The sequence below is a fragment of the Lissotriton helveticus genome, chromosome 1_1 (genome assembly GCF_964261635.1).
Source record: "Lissotriton helveticus chromosome 1_1, aLisHel1.1, whole genome shotgun sequence".
In the NCBI taxonomy this organism is placed as follows: domain Eukaryota; kingdom Metazoa; phylum Chordata; class Amphibia; order Caudata; family Salamandridae; genus Lissotriton; species Lissotriton helveticus.
In genome coordinates, this window is record NC_136057.1 from 140,224,903 (window position 1) to 140,251,758 (window position 26,856).

At 49.4% G+C, this 26,856-nt stretch overlaps 1 protein-coding gene across 2 annotated transcripts in view; it reads left to right on the plus strand.

Annotated features, from left to right (window-relative positions):
• KDM2A (lysine demethylase 2A) overlaps nucleotides 1-26,856 on the plus strand; it is a 789,087-nt gene that overhangs the window by 720,882 nt on the left and 41,349 nt on the right. For both annotated transcript variants that reach the window (XM_078657462.1, XM_078657547.1), the window contains one exon: nucleotides 14,593-14,808. In XM_078657462.1, coding sequence (XP_078513588.1) covers nucleotides 14,593-14,808 — 216 coding nt within the window. The remainder of the gene's footprint in view (nucleotides 1-14,592; nucleotides 14,809-26,856) is intronic.

The window sequence follows — 26,856 nt, forward strand, 5'->3', positions numbered from 1 at the left end:
ATGGAGATGGCACAGGGGCCTCCCCACAAGTTCTCAAAAAGAAGAGACCTACTCTCCATGGAAAACGGAGGAATCCTACACCCAGAGCCAGAGAGCCTCAACCTCTCAGCCTGGCTCCTGAGAACTTAGAATTTGCACACCTGAAACTACCAGAGAGCACCCTGCGGGTGCTGCGAGAGGCAAGAAGGCCCAGCACACGCAAGGGCTATGGGGAAAAGTGGAAAAGATTCACTCAATGGTGTTGCAAAAAACCACTCCAAAGGAGACTGACCAAGGAGTCCACGGTGCTAAGGTACCTCACACACCTAATCAAGGCAAAGCTAAGCTCATCCTCACTGAGAGTGCACCTAGCAGCGATTGTGGCATACACAAGAGGAGAAACAGGGAGAAGCTTCTTCACATCTCAAGTCGTGAAAAGATTCCTGGAAGGGGCTAAAAGAATAGCGCCGCCAAAGAGAATGCCGCCACCGGCCTGGAACTTAAACGTGGTACTGACGGAGCTCATGAAAGCACCCTTCGTACCCATCCACAAAGCATCACTGCAAATGTTGACAATGAAGACGGCCTTCCTGGTGGCGATCACCTCACTACGAAGGGTGAGCGAACTGCAGGCACTCCCACTGCAGGAACCCTACATCCAGATACACAGTGACAGGGTCGTGATGAGAACTGACCCACACTTCATGCCAAAGGTGGTGTCAAGGTTCCACATGAATCAAGAGTATTCAGATCCCTAGCTTCTTCCAAAACCCCACTACAAGCGCTGAGAGGTCGCTTCACACCCGAGACGCAAGAAGGGCTGTGATGCACTACATTGAAAGAACGAAGGACCACAGGAAGACGAAACAGTTCTTTGTGTCCTTCGCTAACAGTTACATGGGCAAACCAGTTACGAAAAACACCATAGCCCGATAGATCGCACAGACAATTCAGTTCTGCCACAAGCAAGCTGGCCAGGAGCTAACAGGAGGGGCACGAGCCCACTCCACCAGGAAGAAAGGAGCAACAATTGCCTTCCTGGCCAACACACCGATTCAGGATATATGCCTGGCGGCAACATGGGCTTCAGTACACACTTTCACGAAGCACTACTGCGTGGATGTACAGATGAACAAGGAAGCACAAGTAGGACAAAAAGTGCTTCAACATATTTTTAGCAACCAACGCTCATCTTCCACCCAACCGCCACAAAAGTAACGAAAACCGCTACAAAATCTATGCACAGCATAGTGAATCCAGAAAGATTCACGCTGCAAAAGAATAGTTTCTTGCCTGTCGGTGTAGTTTTGCAGCTTGAAGATCTTTCTGGATTCACTAGCGAACCCACCCGCCTCCGCCAGAAAGATGAGGCTGGAAAAGAGGGTGGAAAAACATGGAAAAGAAAGCAAGTTGGAACAATTACAAAATACGTGGAAACACTAACGTTGAAAAAACGATTAACATACATAGCCATGGATTCACTACAAAGACCAACAAGGAAAAGAGACAGAAAAAAGAATCCGAAGATGGCGCCCAAGGGTGGTAGCTTCCGCCGGAAGCACGCCGACGTCACCGAAAGGACACCAAATGGTGGGACGTCGACGCCCACCTGGGCTACGACAAAAAAAAAAAAGAGAGAAAAAAAGACTACGATTCCGGACCCAACCACCAGATTGCGGAATATGCACAGCATAGTGAATCCAGAAAGATCTTCAAGCTGCAAAACTACACCGACAGGTAAGAAACTATTCGTTCTCTTCTCCGGCTAGAAAAACTTTTCCAGCAACTTCGAAGTGTAAAAACTTTATACAAGGGAGGAGCTTAGCGCGCACCCAAGATGGTCGCGTGAGCTTAGAGCTCCCGGACCTTCGCCACCTCCACCGATTATCCTGTACCCTATCCTGATTTAGATGACGGTTTCTTATTGGCGCGACCCTGCTGATCATTTATCCGTTTTCGGATTTCGATTTGAACTCCAGGAGTCGAAAATATGGACTTTTGAACATTTTCGGCCTGCTCCATGGTACTGCCCCGGGCTTGGTTTCTCTACCAGCCGGATAGTAATTGAATAACAACGGCTCATGCGAGTCTCCCTTGCCCGGTCTTCTACTTTCAGTTTCGATTCTCGTGCTTCGACCTCTTTGACTTTGCCTTGGTCGCCCTGGTTTATTGCTTTCTTTCTAACCACGCATCATCGATTGGCGATCCGGACTTTCATTGCTCCTTGCCTGGTGGCTGATCCTCAACCTATTCTCCAAGTTGCTGCGGGCGCATCGAGTGTAGCCATTCTTACTAGGTCTCAGAATACCCTCCGGGGGCGCACGATCTAAAATGGCCACCAAGCCCGAGGGAGAAAAACGCAAGACCAGACCGGCAACTCGAGGAGGTCCCGTGCAGTCTAACATTATGGACAGATATACCCTCGCTAAGGGCTCTCCGGGCGGATTGCATAAACCCCCGGCCAATTTTGGAGACGAATCCCCGATGGGTGAAGATCTGTCGTTGAAGAACGTCATGGGCGCCATTGCCGGGATGAAGGCCACACTGGGACAACAGTATGAAGCCCTGACCCACAAGTTGGACACGGTCGCAATCGATGTTACCCTGATCAGGGCAGATCTTGCGAAGACTTATGAGAAGGTCAAATCCCTCGACCTGAAGACATCTAGTCTTGTTACCGACGTCTCCGATTTACAGGCAGAGGTCGGTCCGCCCGTGACTACATCTCTCGACGCCTGGGCGATTTGGAGGGCCGTGCTCGGCAGAACAACGTCTGTTTGGTTGGTGTCCCGGAGACGATGGAACCATCATCGGTGGACCTGCTGGTGGAGGACCTAGTCCTGAATCATTTAGCGCCCAAGGGCCTCAGCAAGTTTTTTGCAGTAGAACGTGCACACAGGATCCCGGGTGGCCCGCCTAAGCTGGGAGCTCCTCCGCGTCCCATCATTGCTCGGATCTTTAACTTTCGGGACAGGGATGCGATCCTGCAAGCTTCACGCATGTCGGGCCCTACGGCATATGAGAACACCACAGTCCGCTTCTACCCGGACTTCACCCAGCAGGTTCAGAAGCAGCGACTTGGATTCCAGGGGGTGAAAAAGAGACTGAGGGACAGAGACATGAAATATGCTATGCTTTTCCGGCCCGACTACGTGTGGTCCACAATGACAGAACATTTTTCTTTGAGCATCCTGGAGTCGCTAGTGACTGGTTGGACACACTGCCCCCGGGACGAGAGCAATCTGATCATTCTGGACACTCCGGTGGAGCAGAGGGCGGCCCGGTGGAGCAGGAATAGGGAGCGAAATCGGCTCCCGGACCAACGTATTGACTTTCGGCAGTGGTTTGATGCTATGCTACTATTGGTCGCTACTGTGTTGTCTGAATGAGGTGTGGGTGGGGGTTGGGTGAGTCTTCCTCCTCTGGGGTTCTTTTCGTAGAATAGTTGTATGTTAGGGCGACAGGCACACTGCAAGTTGGGGTGGCTTTTGAGTCTTACGCAGGGGTGCGGGGTGGGGGTTATGATGTTTTGGGGGGCTGAGGGGTTACGGTTTGCGTTTCTTTGTTTTAATCAAGGCATAGTATCGATGATCTTCTGTTTTACAGTGTCGCGTCTGGTGTGGGGGGGGGACTTGGGGTGGCCTCTGGGATGGGGGGGTAGGGGACTACGATTACTGTGTTGGAACGTTAAGGGGTTGGGAGACAGAATTAAGCGGGGTGTAGTTTTGCAGCTGCTGCGACGTCTGTCCCCTGATGTGGTTTTGCTTCAGGAGACGCACTTGCTTGGTAATACGTGCCATGCAATGAATAGGCGTGGCTATCGTCTAATTGCGGTCTCAGGTTTCACTTCTGGCTCCAGGGGGGTGGGCTTTCTGGTTCGGAACTCCCTCCCTCTTGCTGTTGACGACATTATACTGGATGATAAGGGACGATACGCCGCCATTGTGGGGCGCTGGGAGGGGAGAGTGGTCACTCTGCTCTCGGTCTATATACCGCCAGGCCTCCAGACTACTACCTATGCCGACCTGGGAAGAGTGATCTTGGGAGTCCCCGAGGGTCTGCTTGTAGTGGGTGGGGATTTCAACTCTGTAGTGTCTGGGATGTTTGATCGTTACCCTCCCCGTGACATCGCGAAGTCTCAATCCTGGTTGGGGGACTTCCTGGAGGCGTTGGGATTAGCCGATTGCTGGCGCCTGCATCACCCTGGACAAATGCAATATACTTTCCACTCTGGGGCCCATGGCAGTCTTTCGAGACTGGACTACGTGTTGATGCCCTCCTCCCAGGCATCCCTCATAAGGGAGGTGAAACATCTTGCCAGGGGTATTTCGGATCATTCCCCACTCTGCAGTCAAACATCAGACGGCACTTTTCAACCTTTTGACCACTGACTCCCCAGATTTCCTTTTCCTGACTGAAACTTGGTTCACCGCCGATTCCCTCACCGATCTTTTAGCCATTCTCCCCGATACCCATTACGCCCTCCGAGCTGACCGGACGGTAAGGTTGGGGGAGGTGTGGCGATGATCATTCGGTCGACCCTCAAATTTCAACTTCTTATTCACCCCCCCATACCCAACGTGGACTACTTGGTGGCCCGTTCCCTTAACCTTTCTGCCCCCCTCACTGTTGTCCTCGTGTACCGTCCCCCTCAATCTATGCCTTCCTTCGTAGCCTCCCTTCAAGACCTTTTGGCCACCTTGGTGTCAACAATTCTTCCGTCCTTCTGCTCGGCGACTTTAACTTTTGGCCGGGCGATTCTAGGGAAGATCTTTCCTCTAAAGACTTTTCTGCCACCCTCCAGAGCTTAAACCTCACATCCCAGGTCACAGTCCCCACCCACGCCCAGGGTCACATTCTGGATCAAATCTGGTCCTCACGCCCTGTCGTCTCACCTCCCTCTATATCCCCTTGTGTTTGGTCGGATCACTTTATTATCTCCTTCTCTATTCACTTGGGTGCGGTCGACAAGCCCCCTTTTCCGAAAAATATTCTAGCCTGTAATTGGAATCAGACCGACCTTGATTCCCTTTCGCTTACCTTGGCTTCCTCTGCCCCAGACCTCACTGATCTTCCCCTCGAATCCCAGGTCAACGCCTTTGGCACATGGCTATCTTCCTCATGTGATCTAGTTGCCCCGCTTAGAAAGATCTGATATTCCCTTGAGGCGGAAAGCCGGGGGAATAGGGCTGGAAACAGAGCGAGTGTTTTTATTTTCATGATTGCACGATTTTAACTGTATTGTCATGTAAACTGTTTGCACTATCGGATTTTAACAAGGAAATGCACGTACCACTTTAGCTCGCGCTTCTTGCTGGCTGGTGGCTTCGGTCCCTTGTATTGGTGCTTTAACATCTTCCGCCGCGCAGCCGATTGGGCGCTGACGCGGAAGGGGCACAGGTACCGCCATCTTGGAGGGAGGGGAAGGTCTGCGGACTAGTTGTCGCAGCCTCCCGCCCTCCTCCTGCCCTATATAATGGCCATAGCATCTCGCCCGCGCGCGCGCCGGCGGCGAGCCCGTCTGCGCCCGTCCGCGCCGGGCCCGCGCCTAGCGCCACAACCCCTGTGAGTTTACCACCAGCCCCCTGTGAGAGACGCATTTACGAGAGAGCGGTGCTTTGGAAACTGGGGGAGGGCTGTCAGAGTACGGGGTGTCCAAGGATGGCTCCGGATAAAGATCTACAGGTGGGGCTGCAAAGCTGTGCCGTATGTAAAATGATTTTTCCTCCCATCACGGGGGACAAAATTAAGGCCTGTACTCGCACTCCGATGACTAAGGAAAGTAGAGGAAACCAATTTTTTAACTGTATTCTGATCAATGTTAGATCGTTGGTAAAGCACAGTGTGGAATGTGCTGAGTTGATTCTTGATTTGAATGCACAAATAGCCTTTATCACTGAGACCTGGACGGATGCTGCATCTGGTCCTGATTTGGTGAAGGCCACACCGCCAAATTACCTCCACTATGTCCTTGACAGGCCAGGGAAGAGGGGTGGAGGTCTGGCAATTATTTATCAGGCATCCATTCAGGGACATTTCTTTCCAGCTACATCCGGGGCATGTGAGGCCCTGGGGTTTCAATTGGATCTCTCTAACCATTGCACGTTTAAAGGCTGCCTCCTTTACAGACCCCCTGGGTCGAAGGCCCGTTTTCTGGATACAGTTGGTAGCTTCTCAGAGGAAGCCCTGTGTGCCAACTCTTATACCGTTCTGGGTGATTTTAATTCTCATTTAGAAGAAACCATTGATGCCGACACTATGGCCTTAGCTGATGTGATGTCTGCGGCGGGTCTGATCCAGTCGGTAGTAGGGCCTACCCATCAGGCTGGCCATACACTAGACGGGATATTTTCCAGCAATCCCGATCTGACATTCTCAAATGCTGAACCTCTGCCCTGGACTGACCATCGAGTGGTGCTGTTCTCCATCCTCAGCCCACGGATGAAGTCGTCTCTGGGTAAGGGGCAAGCAAGTAGGATGTGTAGGGCGTGGAAAAATATCGACGGGACCGCTTTGGAGGAGCTGCTCCTGGCCTCCGGCCCGGCCCTGCCGGCGGACGTAGATACAGCCACCGCCAAGTATACGGAGTGGATTAATGGGGCCTGTCACAAGTTGGCCCCTCCTAAGAGATGTAGACCCACCAGGTTGGTTCCATCGGCTCCCTGGTATACTGATGCGCTTAGAGAGGCCAAAGCGGTTTGCAAAAAATTAGAACGGCTCTGGCGAGCTAATTATTCTGAGACTGACAGAGAGACTGAAAATGTGTCAAAGGGCCTACAAAGATGATATTAGAAAAGCCAAGAGTGTCTACTTCACGGAGCGTATTGAGAACGCCAAAAACTCATCTAAGGAACTTTTTGAGACAGTGGCTAGTCTGGCCTCTCCTAAATCCGTGACTGTGCCACCTAATATAGAACTTTGCGAATCACTAGCAAGTTTTATTCTGAGCAAAGTTCATTTGATCTTTACCTCTCTTGAACCTTTGGTGGCCCAGAGTCTTTTAGAGATGCCCCACGGGAATAGTCCGGTTGGACCCTCGGGAGCTAAATTCTTGACCTTTGAGCCAGTCGGGACAGATGAGGTATTGAAACTTCTGTTGGCCACTAAATCGGGCTCACCCCAGGACCCCTGCCCGACCGCAATTGCAAAACTAGCAGCAGTCCCTATTGCGGACCACTTGGCCAGCATTTACAATCTAATGTTTGAGAGAGAGGAGTTCCCTAAACTATGGAAGCGGGCCTCAAATCACCCACTTCTTAAAAAAACCCTCCCTTGATATTGCAGATCCCAACAGCTACAGGCCAATTTCCAGGTTGGCACTACCAGCTAAAATGGTTGAGAAAATCATGAACTCCCAGCTCTGTTCTTTCCTGCGTAACTCCAAGGGCCTGGATCCAGCTCAGCATGGGTTCAGGGAGGGTCACAGCACCGAGACCGCCCTTATAGAATCTATAGAGGAGGTCCGGAAGGTACTTGATGAAGGTGGCCAGGCAGTGCTGATCCTTTTGGACCTGTCGGCAGCCTTCGACACGGTCCACCATGCTTTGCTGGTGGATCGATTGGAGGGCTGCGGGGTCCAGGGTCAAGCACTTAATATCTTGAAAGCCTTTTTAACAGACCGGGTACAAGTGGTGGCGATGGGGGAGTTCGAATCAAGACCTTTCCAACTCCCAAGGGGGGTCCCGCAGGGCTCCTCCCTAAGCCCCACTTTATTTAACATCTATGTATCATCCCTTGCCCCGGTGATCAGATCTTTTGGATTTGAGCTAACATCTTACGCGGACGACACCCAGATTGTGGTCTCGGTGCTCCCGGGGACAGAGGTGGGTGTGGCACGCAGGTTTCAGGACTGTATGTCAGCAGTCAGTTCCTGGATGGCTAAAAGCTGTTTAAAACTTAACTCCTCCAAGACTGAGGTGCTCATCTTTGGGTCAAATACCAGTCTTTGGGGCCCCAGCTGGTGGCCTACTGACATGGGACCGCCACCTTGCCTGGCCTCGAAGGTGAAGAATCTTGGTGTCATTATTGACAACCAACTCTCCTTCAAACCCCAAGTCAAGGCACTGAGCTCCTCCATACATTGGACCCTGAAAATTATTAGGAAGGTCCTTCCCTTCCTACCAGAGGGAAGCAGAAAGACGGTGGTGACAGCTCTAGTACTTTCACGCATTGACTACTGCAATAGTCTCCTCCTCGAGGCACAACAGGGGGTGCTCAACAAACTTCAGGTCCTACAGAATGCGGCCGCCCGCCTCATTGGGGGACTGCCCAAGTTTTCCTCAGTTACCAAGGAGCTGGAGAAGCTGCACTGGCTCCCGGTGCGGAAGCGCATTCTGTTCAAGGCGCTCTGTATAGTCTTTAAGGCACTACATGGTCTTGGCCCTCAGTTTCTTCAGGACCGCTTTCAATGGTACAGACCAGGTAGACAACTTAGGTCGGCCAGTCTAGGGCTGGTTAAAACGACCTGGATCAGGAAGGTGCGTTGGGGCGGAAGGAGTTTTTTTAGGGGAGCAGAGGTGGCATGGAATTCCCTCCCTCTTTCCCTTAAACAGAACGAGAATCTGCTGGCATTCAGAAGGGATCTAAAAACATGGCTCTTTTCCCTCTAGGTCCTGAAAACTTTCTCCCTAGGGATTATCACTTCAGCGCCAGGACACCGACTGGTAATAGCGCGCTTTATAAGTGTTATAATAAATAAATAATAAATAAATCAAGGCGGTCCGCCCCTACGACGCGCACAAATGGTTCTCTCCAGAGCTTAAAACGCTTAAACTCGACCTTAGGCAGTCGGAACGCCACTGGAGACGGAATTACTGTCCCTCTTTGCGCGCCAAATATAAACTACTTCTCACCGAATATAAAAAAGCGATCCTAGTGGCTAAAACCGCATATTTCACCGAGAGAGTAGCTCTCTCTGCTAACAAATCCCGTGAAATCTTCTCCCTGGTTCACAATCTTGCCACCTCTGATCGCTCCACCCCTAGTCTGGTCCCCTCACAGTCCCTCTGTTCCTCACTTAATGATTTCTTTATCGATAAGATCGTGAAGATTAAAGCCAACATCCCCACTGTGCCTCAACCCCGTCTCACTTGTCTTTTTCCTCCTCCCCCTTCCTCCTTCGCTCTCTTCCCCCCTATCTCCCCTGATTTATTTCTAAAACTTCTGGTCAAAGTCAAGTCTGGCTCTCCCGCGGACTGTGCGCCGGCACGCATTCTTAAAACTCTTCACTAACTGCCCCGCCCCCCCTCTTGCTCTTCTTTATTCCTCTCTGGCTCTCGGTTCGGTCCCCTCTTCTTTTAAATCCGCTATAGTCTTCCCTATTCTAAAAAAAAACGGTCTGGATCCCTCTCTCCCCTCTAATTTTCGACCCATTTCCCTTCTTCCCTATCTTGGCAAGATCCTTGAAGCCCATGTTACCTCCTGCCTCTCCACTTACATCGAGGAGAATGGCCTCTTGGCATCCCATCAGGCGGGCTTCCGCCCGGGCCATTCCACGGAGGCGGTGGTCCTGGCAGTCTTGGACGAACTCAAGGGGAAGGCCGACTCTAACCTCCCCCAAGCCCTGGTCCTTCTCGATCTGTCCGCTGCGTTTGACACGGTTGACCACTCCATCCTTCTCGACCGTGTCAGCGCAGCGGGCATTCGGGGCGTGGCCTTTTCTTGGCTCGCGTCCTTCCTTCGGGACAGGTCCCAGGCGATTCACCTCTCCGGCTTCTCTGCCCCTTCCCGCCCGGTCACTTGTGGCGTTCCCCAAGGTTCCTCTCTCTCCCCCCCTTCTTTTCAATCTTTATATCCATCCCCTCATCACCTCCCTTCTTGAACTGGGGGTCTCTGTGTACAATTACGCAGATGACCTCCAGCTCGTTTTTGACCTTTCTTCTACCCCTGATTCTCTCCCTAAGTTTTGTTCCACCTTAGATTTTATTTCTGAGTGGATGAGCGCTAACCATTTGAAGCTCAATCCAGACAAGACGGAACTTGTCCTCACTGGTGGTCCTTCCAACCCTTGGTCTCCTGCACATTGGCCCCTTTCTTTTGGTCCCCCTCCCTTGCCCGCTTCCTCCGTTCGTACCCTTGGTATCAAAGTCAGCCATGACTTATCCATGCACAGCCAGATCAGTTCCGTCGTGCTGCACCTTTTGGGTCTGAAACAACTTGAATATAGAGCGCTGGTGACTGACGCTGCGAAAGAGATGGGTCGGGAACAGCAGGGACGTTTGTATGATGTGGGAGATAAGGCTGGGAAATTGCTTGCTTGGTTGGATAGGAGGGAATGTGCGAGTCGGGTGGTCCCTGTTATTGTTGATGTGAATGATGTGAGTATCACGGACCCTGCTGAAATTGTTGCATGTTTCGCTGATTATTTTCGGGTAGTGTACTCCCCTGTGTCCGATAGACCTGAGCAGGACTCCCACTTGCTTCTACGCGATATCTCGCTGCCATGCTTGTCCGACCCTGAGAGGGATCTGCTGGAGGCTCCGCCTACAATTGATGAAATCGCGATCGCCATCTGCTCGATTCGCTCGGGGAAGGCCTCGGGCCCTAATGGGCTCCCCATTGAGCTTTACAAGCTCCGTCCGGATGTGATGGCACCGTATCTACGGTCGATGTTTTTAGAATCACTGGAGACGGGCTCCCTTCCTCCTGACCAGAGATTGGCCTCCATAGTGGTTATTCATAAGGAAGGTAAGCCACGTGACCGTTGCGACTCCTTCAGGCCCATTTCTCTGATAAATGCTGAACCGAAGATCCTGGCCAAAGTGCTCGCCAATCGTTTGGTATCTGTCATAAGCGATCTGGTTCACCCGGACCAGTCCGGATTTATACCACACCGCAATACGGCACTTAACCTTTGGCGCCTGCATGGAGTCCTTGCGCGAGCGGAAATTTTGCGTGAACCGGCCATCTTGGCGTCTTTGGACGCCACCATGGCGTTTGATACGCTTGAGTGGCCTTATCTTTGGGCGGTTCTCTCTAAATTCGGTTTCGGACTCACTTTTATTAACTGGGTGAAATTGCTCTACACTGACCCTTTAGCCCAAGTGGTGGTGAATGGGCGTGTCTCGACCTCCTTTGCTCTCGGTAGGGGAACGCGTCAGGGCTGCCCTTTGTCCCCACTCTTGTTTGCCCTCGCTTTGGAGCCGCTGGCGGCTTGGTTGAGATGGGAGCCATCTTTGAGGGGCATTAGATGGACTCCGGAGTTTGAGGATCGTATATCTCTGTACGCAGACGATATACTCTTGTACCTTACGTCGCCTCGGAAGTCGTTGATCGTCCTTTTCGACGTTTTGACTTCTTTCTGTAAAAACTCCGGTCTTGTCATCAACTGGTCAAAGTCTTGCATTTATGTCCTCTCCGGTGAGGCTCCTCTCATGCCACGTGGCTGTCCTATCTCGGTGGCGCTGGAGGTATTCAAGTACCTGGGAATCTTTATCACCTTGGACCCTGTGCTTCGATATGAGCGCAATTTGCTGCCCCCTCTCCAGCGCCTCCGTGCTGATGTTATAGCGTGGGGTAGGCTCCCTCTCTCTCTCATCTGGGACGAGCGGCGTTGTTTAAGATGATGTCGCTCCCCCGATTTCTTTATGCGCTTCAAAACACGCTTGACATTGTACCAGCCGGTTACTTTCGGGAGATTGAAAGTCTACAGCGACAATTGATATGAGAAGGCCGTTCTCGTATCGCCCTTTCGAAGCTGACGCTCCCTTGGTGCGATGGGGGCATCGCGCTCCCGGACATCCGTCGCTACTATTGGGCCTCTCAGCTGGGGGCCATCAACCGTGGCACTTACGCTCCCTCGCCGAACCCGGCCTTTGAGATGGATAAATGGCTGCTACGTGGTGGAGACTACAACAGGGCTCTATACGCAAAATCTGCCGGCGGATCTCTTACGGGCCCCACTAAAACAGCAGTACAGGTGTGGTATCGAGCTACAGCGGCCACGGGATGGGCCGACAAGCCAACCCGTGCTACTCCGCTTTATGCTTCGGATAAGCTTGGCTCCCTCTGGCAGTCGAAGGGTTTTAATAGTTGGGACATGATTGGAATCAGCAGGGTCGATGATGTGTGGATCAAGGGTAGAGTCAAGACGTTTGAGGAAATGAAAGTTGAGTACGACCTGAATGATAGGGAATCCTTACGGTATGCGCAAATTCGGCATGCGGTCCCGTCTGTTTTTCCCCTGGGTTCGGACGTTCCGGAGGCATCCCCGCTTGAAGATCGGATACTGGATGGGCATGTCCCTGATAGCACAATCTCGCTCATATATAAAAAGTTCATTAATACCAGGATTGACCTACTGGATAACCTTCAAGAGTTATGGACTAGTGATGCTCTAGAACTCGATGACGAAGACTGGCAGGCTGCGATCTCTTCCCCGAAGGAGGTGGCTATCCCGGCGCGCCTCCGGTCTGTCCAGCTCAAAATTCTACATAGGGTGTATGTGACTGGTCCACGTCTGGTACGCATGGGGTTCTCGGCGGATGGATTGTGCAGGCGTGGCTGTGGTATGGTGGGCACGTTTCTCCATATTATTTGGGAATGTCCTGCTGTGCTACGCTACTGGACTTGCGTGCATGCTGTTATGAGTGAGGTCACGGGTGTGCAGTTAATGCCTGAAGCGCGGAGATGTTTGCTGAATGTCTGGGAGCCGAATTACTATAACCAGGCGCAGCTTCGATGGGTGACCTTGGGTAACATGATTGCCAAGAGGGACATTGCCCAGCTATGGGGCACTCAGAGGCCACCGACAGTTCTGGTGTGGCAACAAAACATGGACTGGTGCATGTTTAGAGGAAAGACTGTTTGTTTCCCGTGGCAAGCCCCGCAAATGGGGGAAAATTTGGACTCAATGGAACACATACCGTGGCGATATATGTACTCCCCCCTTTCCGGAACTTAATACCGACCTGTCTTCCTCCCAACCTGATGTTTCCTCCGCAGGAATTTAGATATTTTGTTTGCTTCTGGTCTCCTTCCCAACCCCCCCCCCCCCCCCCCCCCCCCCCGCCCCAATATCACTGTATGCTCTGATGTTTGATTTGCGTCTGTACCCCCTACCCCTCCCCCGGGCAACGTGGTGACACATTTGTATCGTAATGCCTTGTTTTTGTTTTGTTTCTCTGTTTTCTTGTTCTTTGAATTCAATAAAGATTTTTTTTTAAAAACGTTATGCAAACAATATCGACATCGAATAGACTACTTTCGACACCAACAGCTACATTCCGTGTGCGTCGCCGCGGGCCATTGGGCCTATCGGCGCCGTACGGCCTACACCTCATGGACAGAACTCCATTCAAGAGATTTGGAAAGACTTGGAGGCAGCACCAGTTATAAAGTAATTCGCAGAAACACAATGTTGTGAAAATATATTCTTCTTTTTATTAATCTTTTTGTTTTAAGGTGCACGGGACAGCCAACGCGTTTTGCTCCCCACCTTGGGAGCTTCGTCAGGGCAGAGTCAAAAAAAGTTTTGCACAGTCAGTAGTGTACTAGTCCAGGCCAGGCAGGCAGTATATGGCTCAGTCAATAATACCGATGAACAGAAAGTAAACTGTCAATCAGGATCCAGAGAGTTGCACGATAATTTGTGCAAGACTAGGCGCCGTGAAAACCAATTGACGTTGGGTGAGGTTCCAAATCTATTAGAATATATTGAGACAATATAATTGTAAGGTTCCTGGATAAATTGCAGAAATTGAGTATTTCTTGGGAGTTTGGCAGGCCTTAATAAGCTGCCAAACCGGCTTGTTCTCAAGGACGTGTATCGTCCACAGTAAATCCCCCGTGTGAGACGCCAACCGTCTCACATGGGGGATTTACTGTGGACGATACACGTCCTTGAGGGGCCTGAGATCGAGAATTGGTCGTAGTGTCCCGTCTTTCTTGGGGATTAGAAAGTACAGGGAGTAGACTCCTGTTCCCTGTTCTTCTAAAGGAACTAATTGAATAGCATTCTTTTGTAGAAGCGCTAGAACTTCCTGTTGAAGCAGAGTCAGATGGTCTGTAGACATTGGATGCTGCCTGGGTGGTATGTTTGGGGGGGTGGACTCTGTGCACACTATACCTCACTTTGGTATAGTATATACAGAGCCAGCTTCCTACAACAACCACACTAAGACTCACCTCAATTCCTCAGACAAAGTAATAAAAGTTAACTGACCCGGACCTTCCTATTTATAAACAAATTTTCTGTCCTTAAAAAGCAGATGAGGAGAACGCATCAGAAAATCAGTTGCCCTTTATATGTCTGCAGAGTAATCTTGAGTAGTAGAGCTCTTGGGTTTCTATAAAGGGGCAGTGCAGGGCCCATGCTGACTGTTCAATTAAGTTTTCCGGTTCATGAACTCAGAAATCCATTGATAGTTTGTCTGGATAAAATGAAGGGCATTTTAACAGACCATTTTATTCCAAAGGAACTTAGAGATATTCATTGTTAATGAATATCAAATGCAAGCTGATACAGGCAAAATTGAGCTCTTGGCCTTTCACTAAGCTTTGTGAGAGGAAATTAGATTTGTGCAAAGAATAAATAAAAGCATTGTGCCAGGTAGCCATTTTGTTATTAATGCATTTTTTGAAAGTTCGCTTAATTTCTCCTGCACTTCTTTACAGGGCATGACAATCGCAGCAAGCTCAGGAACATGATAGACTTTCGCCTGGCTGGCCTTGACCTAACTGATGCCACACTGAGGCTCATCATCAGACACATGCCTGTCCTTTCAAGGTTGGACGTTAGTCATTGCAACCACCTAACCGACCAGTCTGTCAACCTGCTGACTGCTGTTGGATCCTCGACCCGCAACTCACTGACAGAGTTAAATTTAGCAGGTGAGTTTCTTCTTCACAATAAATGCTACAATCTTTTTATTGTAGATGAGATTTGTCATCCTGGTTTAGTTTTGAGGATTTGCCAGAGCTAAGACTAGGTCTTTTCCCTTAATCCGAGGTTTTCACTTACTTTAGGGCCGTCATTTCTTTTGTACATGTCTTAAGTGCATACTCCTCACCTTTTCAATCCTCCCAGGCACCAGACAGGATCTGCAAAATTTCTGTAATCGCTACCCCTTGCTGGTAGGTGAATTCATCGGGCTTCATCCCAGCTTTGGGAGTAATGACATAGAGACACATAGGCGCCATCCTTGTGTGCTTATGTCAGTTTTGCAGTTTTTCTGCATCCTTGAAGGCAGATCTGAACCTCTGCTCCAAACTTTGTCAGAGATTTATTGACTTCCAAACTTCTTTTTCTGACATAGTACAATGATATATCCTAAAACCACAGGATTTAAGCTGTGCTTTTGCCCGTAAGAAGCAGATATTGGTAATAGACCTAGACGATGTCCGTCTTGGGTGACTTGGTTCCAAATGTAACTTAAAGGCATATGACTAATGCTAGTAATCAAAAAGGTCCACCTCCGAGAAGGTTAGTGTGTATCCTGTTGTTGTTGGAATACACAAGATGTGTTAAGATACCCCTCACACACCAAAAGGGCCCTTGGTGTCATGCTTCATCATCGGGGTCTTCCCGCCCGGCTGCCGGACGGGGCAGTGCTGTAACAAGCGACTACGCTGGAGCACCTTTTTAATGTGGGTGCTATGGGAGTGAGTGTCAGTAGGGTCGGGGGTGATAAGTGATGTTAAAAAATACCTGGCCTAGTGGAAAGAAAAACATTTTTTAATGGGCACTGGCTGGTATTATTAAAAAAATGGGTGATGTCGGAAAGGTTAAGCTAGTTAGTGGGCTCACTTTCCTGTGCGGGTCAACATGTTTCGGGGCGCCATGCCCCTTCGTCAGGACCGGGGTCAGATCCCTCTGTCACTCACTAAATGTTGTTCCACAGTGTGTGTGTATATCCTACAATGTAAAGTACTATTTTATCAATGTGTATTGGACATATATTTTATGTAAATACACTGCCCTTGCTAATGCTAGTATACTTGGTTGTATGCCTGAAAAAACAAGAACCAGGAGTTACAAGTGCGCGTATCCCAAAGCGCTTCGCTCTAAGGTACCTGTGAAAGAAGGTGAAAAAGGACTAACACATAAAACACATACAGATGTTGCTGGATGCCCTGAGAAAAGTACAGAATTCAGCGTTGAATTATTGGCCAAATATTGTCATATACGTGACCTCAACTGAAGAATACACACAGTCAATCACACACTACAACGGTACATTTAGATAAGGTATGTACAGGTTGGTAGATACATACTTTGCAAGGAGGGGTGTAATGCCCCATGAGCCAAAACAGGACAGACGGGTAATGTTGGGTCCAGCTGCAAGTTTTGGAAAACAAACGGGGAGAAGGAACAAAAAGGGAAGAAAAAACCTGTTGATTTGCAATGGCTGCTTCGTGGTGGGGAGAAAAAGCATAAAGGACTGATGCTTGTCTTTTAACCGGCTATGCCGTACTTACTAAACCCTACGCCTCGTGGTGCTTCCTCCTCTGTCCGTGGCTTCCGTGATTATGAGAGAGGAAGCTAGGGCGGGGGCTTATATAGTGAAACTGATTGGGTTAATTGCTCTGCTAGATTGGTTAATGGTTCACTAGATGGGAACACGTGTGGTAATAAACACGAGTTGGTCAGGACGGTAAGCGCGGTGGCCATTTTTAACTAGTCAAATTGTGGCTAAGGCATCCGAATTATGGCGGATAACTATGTTCATTCTCCACGCTCGTTCATAAAATGATAGCGGATCTAGTGGGGAAAGGAACAGTTGCGGCTCCGGTAAAGCCGATGCTGTTAGGTAGCGGGCATGCGCAGTCGAAAACGCCGATCGCGCATGCGCGATGAAAGGGTTCCGTCACCGCGCATGCGCGGTAGGCGACCCGACCGGCAGACAGTGTAATGGAAAAAATAATGGAAAAAAAGTGGAAAAAAGTCCCTGACTCATGTGAACAGGGACAGGTAAAAGTGTCCAGATGGGCAGATTGTGTCCAAAGAAGGACAGCAGATAGTTCTTTTGGGATGGGATTGGGAGGGGTGGGGTTATTAAGTAATGCTGACGTTTTTAAATAGTGATACAGGAGACATTAACCATGAAAACACTAGCTGGATGTGTTATCAGGAGATGGTCCAGTCACTGCTCATGTGGTTCAGTTATTAGTTAAGTTGGGACCAGGGTATGTCATCATTAAGGCCTGTGTGATGAGTGCCCAGCCGGTACACCCAGCGTTGTTCCTTTATTAAAAGGTTTTTATCACTGTTGAAGGCTTCGATGACTGTCCATTTAAGGTCATGGATGCTGTGTCCCATGGTCAGGTAATGGGTAGACATTTTCGTGGTAGTTTTTTTGCAGCGTATATTGCTGCGATGTTCCCCCATTCGAATCTTTACTGGTCTGCTGGTCATTCCTACATACTCCTTACCACATGGGCAGGTGATTAAATAGACAACGTTGCGACTATTACAGTTAGTAAACAGGCGTTGTTCCCATTTTGTTTGGTTGGAGAATGTAATGGTTTGGCTTTTCCGCGTGTACTGACAGGATATACAAGTGCCACATGGATGGTGGCCTCCGACTGACGTAAGTCTGGTAGGTGCAACAGGCCCTACATTTTTAGGTCTAGTGTGGACCAACAGATCTTTTAGATTTTTGCCTCGTCTGTGCGAGAACATTGGTTTAGGGAGGTCAAGTTTACCACAGTCTAGGATGCTCCAGTGTTTATTTACAATCTTGGTAATGCGGTTGGAGTTGGTGTTATATGTTGTTACACAGATTGGTCTCTTCTCCGTTTCTTTTTTCACTGTTTCCTCAAGTAGGGCTTCACGGTTGTTATTACGGGCTCTCTTTTTACATTTCTTCACAATTGTACTGGGGTAGTTCCTATTCAGTAGTTTTTGTTCTAAGTCCCCTGCTTGGGACTTAAAATCATCAATGTTACTACAATTGCGTCGTAGCCTCAAGAACTGCCCGTAGGGTAAGTTCTCCCGGAGGTGGCGCGGGTGGAAGCTCTCAAACAATAGCAGACTGTTTTTTGCCGTGGGTTTGAAATGGGTACTGGTCGCAAGTCCCCCATCTACTGGATAGATATTTAGATCTAAAAACACGAGGTTCTCTTTCGAAACAGTGTGAGTAAACTTGAGGAATTGATCCTGTTGATTTAGCCATGACATAAACTGGTTGACCGAATCCTGATTGCCCCTCCAGATGACCAGTACATCATCGATGTACCTCTTCCACGTTACTACGTGGTTTTTAAAGGGGTTGTGATCACTGAGGATCTTGGTCGACTCGAGGTGGTGTACATATAGTCCGGCTAGACTAGGGGCACATGTGCTCACCATACTCATGCCGTGCCTCTGTAAGTAATATGTATCTTCGTATTGGAAATAGTTTCTTTTGAGTGTCAGGGAAATGCATTCCAGTACCACTTGTCTAGGTGTGTGGTACTTCCATGGTATGCTGAAGAGAACCTCCTCTATGATCTCGAGAGTTTCTTTGTGGGGGAGGCTCGTGTAGAGGCTCTCTACATCCAGACCCATGAGGAGGTCTTGTTCAGGGTCAAAAGTTATTTCTCTCATGGCTGTGAGGAAGGCGTCGATCTCCGGCGGCGCGTTCTGCCCAGGGACCGGCGGGTATGGAGCAGGCCGCGATGCGCGCGGTTCCGCCCGAACCCCCGGCCGCGTCGGGGGGGAAGTCGGGAGCCTCGGTAGTATCACAACCATAGAAACAAAAGAGAAAAAATAGGCCTAGGCCTCATCTCATTTTGTATCCTATCACCCTCTTTGTGTAAAAGAGACCAAACTTTTGTCAGGACCAATCAGAACAGCCTCACCCCATAGAACCTTCCTGAGAGAGCTCAGAGCCTCAGATTTTTCTACCGCACGTTGTGCTAGGGAGTCTCCACTGAACTCTGCTCAGTTTTCTCATTCTTACTAGTTATTTCTTCAACTTTTCTACTACTTTCAAGACACATCTGACAGAGAAGAAGGCCTTATTCAGGTCCTGTGCGTCTTGTGGAAAAAAGTGACTTTTTGTAGAAGATAAGCATGAAAGCTGTATCTATTGCTTATACCCGTACCACAAGGCCACTGACTGCAAGATTTGTAGAACCTTCTTCACAAAGACTCTTCAGGACAGAGGGCCGGCTTTTGACCTGGCTTCAGAAAATGAAGACTCTTAAGGAGGTACTCTCATCAGATGAAGAGGATTCAACATCTCTGGCTTCCTCTCACAGATCCAAGAAGAGGAGTATGTCTCCTCCTTCAGCCGAGGCCCCTATCAAGGCCCCTCATAAGATCTCTGACAGGTCTGAGAGGGCTAGTCCCCTTAAATCTCCTCACGGAAGTGAAAAGGAGAGACAGGGACAGGCTGCTGGATTGGTTACAGCCACTAAGGACAAAAAGGAGGTTTCTACCACTTCTCCTCCATCCAAAAAGGAAAAGACTGGTAAAATCCTCTACAGTCAAACCAGGGACAGTGCCTGAGAGAAAACAGCGTCCGTCGACGACAAAAACATCAGGTACCTCGACGACGATTGCTTCTATGAAAATTCCCGCTGTTTTCTTGGCTCAGTCGACTGGATCGTCGTCGGTAGCGGTTTCGACGTCGACGGCTTCGTCGTCGTTTAAGGTACCCGGTTCGTCGACGATGATGATGATCTCCGGAAAAGTTCTGTCGACGACGTCGACACTGATGGTGATGACGAGTTCGTCAACGACGACCAAGACTTCGTCGACGACGACCAAGACTTCGTCGACGAGGTCCACTGTGCTGTCGACGATTCCATCGACGATACCGTCGACGGGCCAAAAACTGCAATTTCCTCTGCAGAAGCTGAAAATTACACCTGAAATGACGTCTTCCACCGACAATGCTTCTGGATGACGAGTCGGATGAGGAGGAGGAAGATGGAGGCCATTATGGGGATGCCTACAGTCCCTCAGATTTAAATGTGAAATTGCAAGAGACTGACACGGAGAATTATTATGAGCATACATATGACCAACAGGTGCATCACTATGTTACTCAGGAGCGACGTCAACCAGGTTTAGGACAGGACATGGTGGCCATGCCGGCCTCTCTAGTCTCTGATCTACAGATGATGCTGCAGGACTATAGAACCAGGTTTCCTTCGGAACCTTCAATGCAGTCTGCACAACCTCCACCTCAGGTGTTGCCGCAAGCGCAACCAGTTGTCGTACTGCCTCCTTCGCAAGTGGTGCCTCTCACGCCACCAGTGGTCATACCGACGACCCTTTCCCGGACATCGGATCCCGAGCCCGCCAATACTGTTCAGCAGGATACCTCTTCGGATGATGAAGTACAGGTGGATCCATTGACTGATCCATTGCAGGACCCAGACTTGGATCAAGGTGACAGTGGACTACAGGATCCAGATGCCACTGGTCGAGATACCTCCATTTCCCCTCCAGTCGATGTAGGGGGGTTCCATAACCTCATGGAGAGAGCGCCAAAGAGGTTTGGACTACCAATTAAGAGGGAACAGTCTGAATGTTTCCTGTATGACTTCAAAAAACAATACAGAAAATCAGTCAAATCCATTCCCATAATTGAGCATGTGTGGGAGGAAGGGATAAAAATCATGCAAAATCCAGCCACTGTTATTCCGGTTCTTCCCAGGCTGGAAAAGAAATATAAGGCTCTGGAGGGCAGTCCAGCTTGTCTTCTTGGGCAGTAGAAGCCTGATTCGGTGATCTCACAGGCCGCTCAAAGCAAATCCAAAAACCCATCAACACCTTTGTCTACGCCTCCGGACAAGGACGGTAGGCGCCTGGATGACGTTGGAAAGAGCTTTTTTTCCATGGCCAGCTTGCTTGTTCGAGCAGCAAATGCTCTCGCCATTCTAGGCAGATACGATCGCCAGATGTTGTGTGACATGGAGCCATTTGTGGAACAACTGCCAGACTCCGCGAGGGAAGAGGTCAGGAGAGTCCTGATGGAGGGAGAAAAATCATCCTCCGAAGTTATCGACTGTGCTATGGATATAGCTTCCACGGCTTTTCGTGCCTTAGCAGGGTCAGCAGTGCTACGTCGGCAGGGCTGGTTGAGAGCCACCTGGTTTCGTCAGGAGGTCCAAAATAAAATCCTGGACCTCCCATTTGATGGGGAGATGCTCTTTGGTAAGCATGTTGATGATGCCCTGCAAAGTATAAAGAAGGATACGGACACGGCGAAGTCATTGGGATCACTGAACTATCGTAAGGTCCCATTTTGAGATGCTCGAGGCAGTGTTTTCTCTTCTTATAGAGGCAACACACAGCAGAGATATTCCTCGCAGTCTTATAAGTCTCAATATTCGAATCAACAGCAGGGTCAATCGGTGTCTTTCTCTCGCCAACCTCCGCGAGGGCGTCAGAACCGTCAGGGACGCGACAATGCCAAGAGGCAATAGTGGCCTCCTGGCTCTACCTACTGTTCCTCCCCTCCCAGTCACATCAGTGGGGGGCAGGATATCCTTTTGTCTGAACAGCTGGAAGTGTATAACATCGGACCAGTGGGTCCTGAATATCGTTCAGAGTGGCCATACGTTGGAATTCCAAGATCTTCCTCCAACAAGAGCTCCGGGCGTCAACCGCACAAAACATCTGTGACTGCTCCACCTCGAAGCCCACCAATTGTTCATCAAGGGGGCAATAGAACCGGTACCGCTCTCTGAGGGGCAGAGGTTGGTTTTTTCCAGGTTCTTCCTGGTTCGGAAGACGGCAGAGACTTGGCGCCCCATACTAGACCTACGAGAGCTCAACACTTATCTCATCAAACTCTCTTTCAGGATGGTCACTCCAAGATATTCTTCCTCTTTTGAACCCAGGCGACTATTTGGCGTCTCTGGATTTAGAAGATTCGTATTTCCACATACCGATACACCCAGCTCACAGACAATATCTGCGCTTCACAGTGGGCAAGAGCAATTTCCAATTCAAGGTGCTTCCGTTTGGCCTTCGGTCTGCACCACGGGTATTCACCAAAGTGTTGGCGGCAGTAGCAGCTTTTCTACAAAAACAATCCCTGGAGGTTTTCCCTTACTTAGACGACTGGCTCGTCAAGGCTCCATCTCTCAAGGAAACATCTCAAGCTGTTTCGACTTGCATTCAGTTGTTCAGTCACCTGGGCCTTCAGCTAAACGAACACAAGTCAGTTCTACAGCCTTCCAGATCCACAAGGTTCCTTGGGGCCATTTTGGACACGACACAAAGCACAGCTCGTCCTTCGGAGGAGCGTCAACAAAAGTTGATCGTCTCGGCTCGCCAGGTGCTCAACAAGAAATGCCTTTCAGTCTGACAATACAAGTCCCTGCTCTGGTCGATGTCATCCTGCATACCATTAATACCGCATTGCAGGCTGCGAATGCGTCCTCTGCAGGAAGAGCTAGACAAGCAATGGTCCAAGCAGAGGGATCCTTCAACGACAAGGTGTTGGTGACGCCAGTAATGAGAAAGGCATGCGAGTGGTGGCTAGTGAAAGACAATATCGCAGAAGGTCTGACATTCAGGATTTCACCATCCCCCCTGATCATGACCACGGATGCCTCTTTGGAAGGCTGGGGAGCAGTGCTCCGAGAACTTCAAGTCAGCGCGCACTGGAGTCCAGAGCAGCGCCAGTGCCATATCAATTTTTTGGAGCTGACGGCCATTCGGTTGGCTTTGCAGGCTTTCCTTCCCAGAGTTCAAAATCAAACAGTGCTGGTCCGGACGGACAATACGACGGCCATGCACTACATCCACAAGCAAGGAGGAACGAGGTCGCAAACTCTGTTCAAGGAAGCTCAGAGAATCTGGGATTACGCGATTCTTCACAGGATCAGTTTGCAGGCCGAACACCTGGCAGGTTCTCTCAATGTCACGGCGGATGCCCAGAGTCACCAGGCAGAGGTGAATCACGAATGGGAATTGAATCAGTCCATTCTGGAGAGTGTGTTCTCGGTCTGGGGAACACCGACCATCGACCTCTTTGCCTCTCCGGTGAACGCCAAATGCCGGTTTTACGCAAGCAAAGTTCACCATCAGGGATCTCTGGGGAACGCCCTTTCGATTGCCTGGTACGGCACATTCTTTTACGCTTTTCCGCCAATTCCCCTCATCCCACGAGTACTCAGGAAGATGAAGGCGGAACCATGCAAGATGATTCTCATTGCACCGGCGTGGCCCCGGCAATTCTGGCTCTCCCAGGATCACCCAATTCGCTTGCGACCAATTCCGTCCCTATTATCGAGGAATCAGGGGCAGGTGTTCCATCCGGATCCGAAAATGGCTGCACTTGACAGCATGGCTCCTGAACACAGAGTTCCGTCATCTGAATCTCCCCAAGGAGTGTAGAGAAGTTTTGTCCCAGGCTTGAGCACCAAGCACTAATAAAACTTACAAGGCGAAATGGAAGAGGTTCTGCCTGTGGTGTCAAAGACAAGGTCTCCATCCTTACAAATCTCTGCCTCATCAACTTTTGCCATATATACTATCATTGGCTAAGTCTGGGTTGGTGCATTCGTCTGTGAAGGTACATCTTGCAGCCATATCAAGGTTTCGGCGCACTTCTTCAGGCCCTTCCTTATGGTCCTCTAGGTTTGTTAAACAATTCTTGAAAGGCTTGTTTCGGATGTATCCTCCAGTTCACCCTCCTCCGCCAGTTTGGCAGCTCAATCTTGTCCTGGCTCAACTCATGAAAGCTCAGTTTGAGCCGGTGCACAAGGCGGACTTGAAATTCCTGTCTTGGAAACTTGCCCTCCTCTTGGCTCTAACATCAGCAAGAAGAGTTAGTGAGCTTCAAGCCCTCTCCACAGTGCATCCATTCCTTCAATTCAAAAAAGATGTGCTTATCCTTCGCACCAATCCAAAATTTATTCCGAAGGTGCCGTCTGAGTTCCACTTGAATGAACCTTTGATTTTAAAGTATTTCTTTCGGCGCCCTTCTACGCCTGCGGAACGCACATTACATTCTTTGGGCGTTCAAAGATGCTTGAAATTCTACTTAAAACGCACACGACCCTTTCGAAAATCATCCCAATTGTTTGTGTCCTACAGCGCACCACGGAAGGGGTTTCCTTTGGCAAAGAGTGGCATTTCCCGCTGGATCTCCAGTGCGATTCAATTCTGCCATCAGGAGGCGGGCAAGCCACTGGACAGAAAAGTCCGTGCACATTCCACATGGTCTGTGGCATCGTCTGTGGCTCTCTTCTCTGGAGTCGCCATTAAGGACATATGCAGGGCAGCAACGTGGAGCAGTACTCATACCTTCACGAAACACTACTGCCTGGAGTCTGCAGGACGAGACGAAGCGGCTGTTGGTCAAGCAGTTCTGCGGAATCTTTTTCATTGAGAGGTGAGCTTTCCCTCCATTCTCTCGTTCCTGGTGAGCACATTTTGTTTCTTGTTTTACTATGCTATACGCAGGGGTGTGGAATTTATTGAAATATCTACTTGTCCATGGGGCAAGTTGCTTAATAAATCTACTTGTCCTGTAACAAAATCCACTTGTCCATTTGGTGCCATGTGGCTCGGTGACAAATTATGGCAGCAATCTCATTATATAAGAGCTCTTATATAGCCTCTCTGATTATGACAGGACTCATACCGTAGTAGTTTTTGAATACTAGCAATCCCTTTATGTTGCCACGTTTCTGCAGATTTACATACTGGGACTGAAGGTAGTGGTAAGCAATAGTTCCAGGGTTGGAATGCCCTTTAAGTCTGTGCAAATCTACTAACTTGCATGTTTAAGGGTTTTCATTAACTCTTCTCTAATCTTGTCCCATACTGAGAAATGTTGGAAATTTACTCCTGACAATGGCAGACGTAAACCTTCTTCCAGGGTTGGGAAAAAAGTGGTTGATGGGAAAATGACCTTGCAAACACTCGGGTTTTCGCATGAGCAAATCTACACATGCATATTTGCTCATGATAAACTGCAGTTCACAAATATTTTCGAGGTGTACATTTCTTGCCCTACTTCTATAAATTCTTGTAAATTCACGAAAGCTATATAGCTGCACTTAATGCAAGAACATATTCCAAGGGTGCACTTTTGAGACTTTCTTTAATAATGGGGCCCTTAATTTGGTCTGGTGTTAACCACAACCTTTTGTGTTTATTAAAAATTCTCTCTCTCTCTGTATCAACTGGCTTCACTATGAGTGACGGCATTAAGCTCTTTCACAAGGAGTATATTGGAACACAAAGTAGTTTTGTTCAGTGGCAGTAACTAATGTGGCAGTGTGCTTTTTTTAGAACAATTTTTTTATTGCTTTTGCCAATGTTTGTTATAATGGTGAGGGCCCGGCAGCTCTCACATCAAGAAGGCTTTACAAAAACCATGCCAAAACAATTCACATATTGGCAAAACTAAAATGCTGACCACTAATTTCAGACCTACTGGCTTTGCCAATGCTTGTTTATTTTTATGTTACTCATAATCTTATTGAAACTGGTTACACTGATTTTCCAATATGAAAATTTTTGCAAAATACTAACATGCATCAACACACCTTACTAAATGATGCTGCAAAGAAACGGTACCTGACATTTCACAATAGTGTAGCAAATGTTTTTTTTTCCTACTTTAATTTTTATAGGAATATTTGATATTGAAAGCACAGTCATTAATCTTGCTATCAAGCTTCTACAAATATTTGCATCTAATCAGAGAGCATTCTGGGAGCATTATGCATAGCCTCATATTGCTAAACTTTGAAACCGTGAGTACACATTTTTATACTGTAACCACTGTCAGTAGTGCAGTCAGAACTTACATGTTCGAGGCATGTGGGCTGCTAAATTCATATCTTAGCATTAGATCGCCGCCTAGTGTTGGGCTCGGATGATTGCACATTGTTGTCCTGGAAGAGTCTTCGAAGTATCCTGAGATAGGTGGCTCCTCCCCTGGACTACAGTGCGCATGGGCATCGGCTCCATCCCCAGATTGTTTTTTTCCGCCATTGGGTTCGGATGTGGTCTCGACGTCTTACTGTCGGAACCAAGTAAAACTAACTTTTAGCGGCCAAAAGGCCTCGATTTCATTGCGTCGGTATTGTCTGCGCACGGTCTCGAGTCTTCCGTCTCTTGGAGCCGGAATAAGCGGAGTTTTCTTCGCTCTCTGAACTTTGAGGCCTTCTCATCGCGACACGACTGCAAGCCTTTTCGGACATGGAGCGGAGCCCGTTTAAGTACTGCCCGCTCTGTGGGTCCAAGTACCCACACATCGATCTACACCCCGTCTGTAACAAGTGCCTTTCGCCTGACCACGACGACGGAAAGTGCAAATTGTGTGCGCAGTTCCGCTCCAAGAAAACTCTCAAGCTTCGGCGCGCGGTGCGCTTGGAAGCTAAGCAAGCGGCCCCGGATCCGGAGAACATCTTCGGCGACCAGGACGAAGAGGTCCAGGGTCACCATCTACAAATCTCCCCACCAGAGACGGAGGTCGAGGCAGATCCGGGAGACGACGACGGAGTCGCGGGTCAAGGCCTTGAATACGTCGAAGAGGTAGGAGACGACGATGAGATTTATGGGGCCGCGGCAGACAGCTCGGGGGACGAGCTCTGCCCCGAAGGTTACGAAGATACCGACCGGGACACGGGATCGCCTGTCGGCCTTACCCAAGACCCGTTGCCGCAAGCCACAGCCCCGCCTTCGGGCCCGGCTACGGACTCACTTGCTGAGCAGACTGTTTCGAAAACGAAACTGAAACCATCGGGATCGACGACACCTAAAATGGCCGACCCGAAAACGAAACCGAAACTTAAGGACTCGAGTGTCCCTAAGATGGCTGCCGTGCCGGTGAAAAAGACGGTGCCCGCTACCCCATCGGCTCCGTCGACCTCCGGTCCGCAGAAGCCGAAGAAGTCCGTCGATTCCGATGCTGCAAAATCGAAACCGACGCCTGAGGAGGGGTCCTCCAAGAAAGATGGTCGGCACGGGTCAGC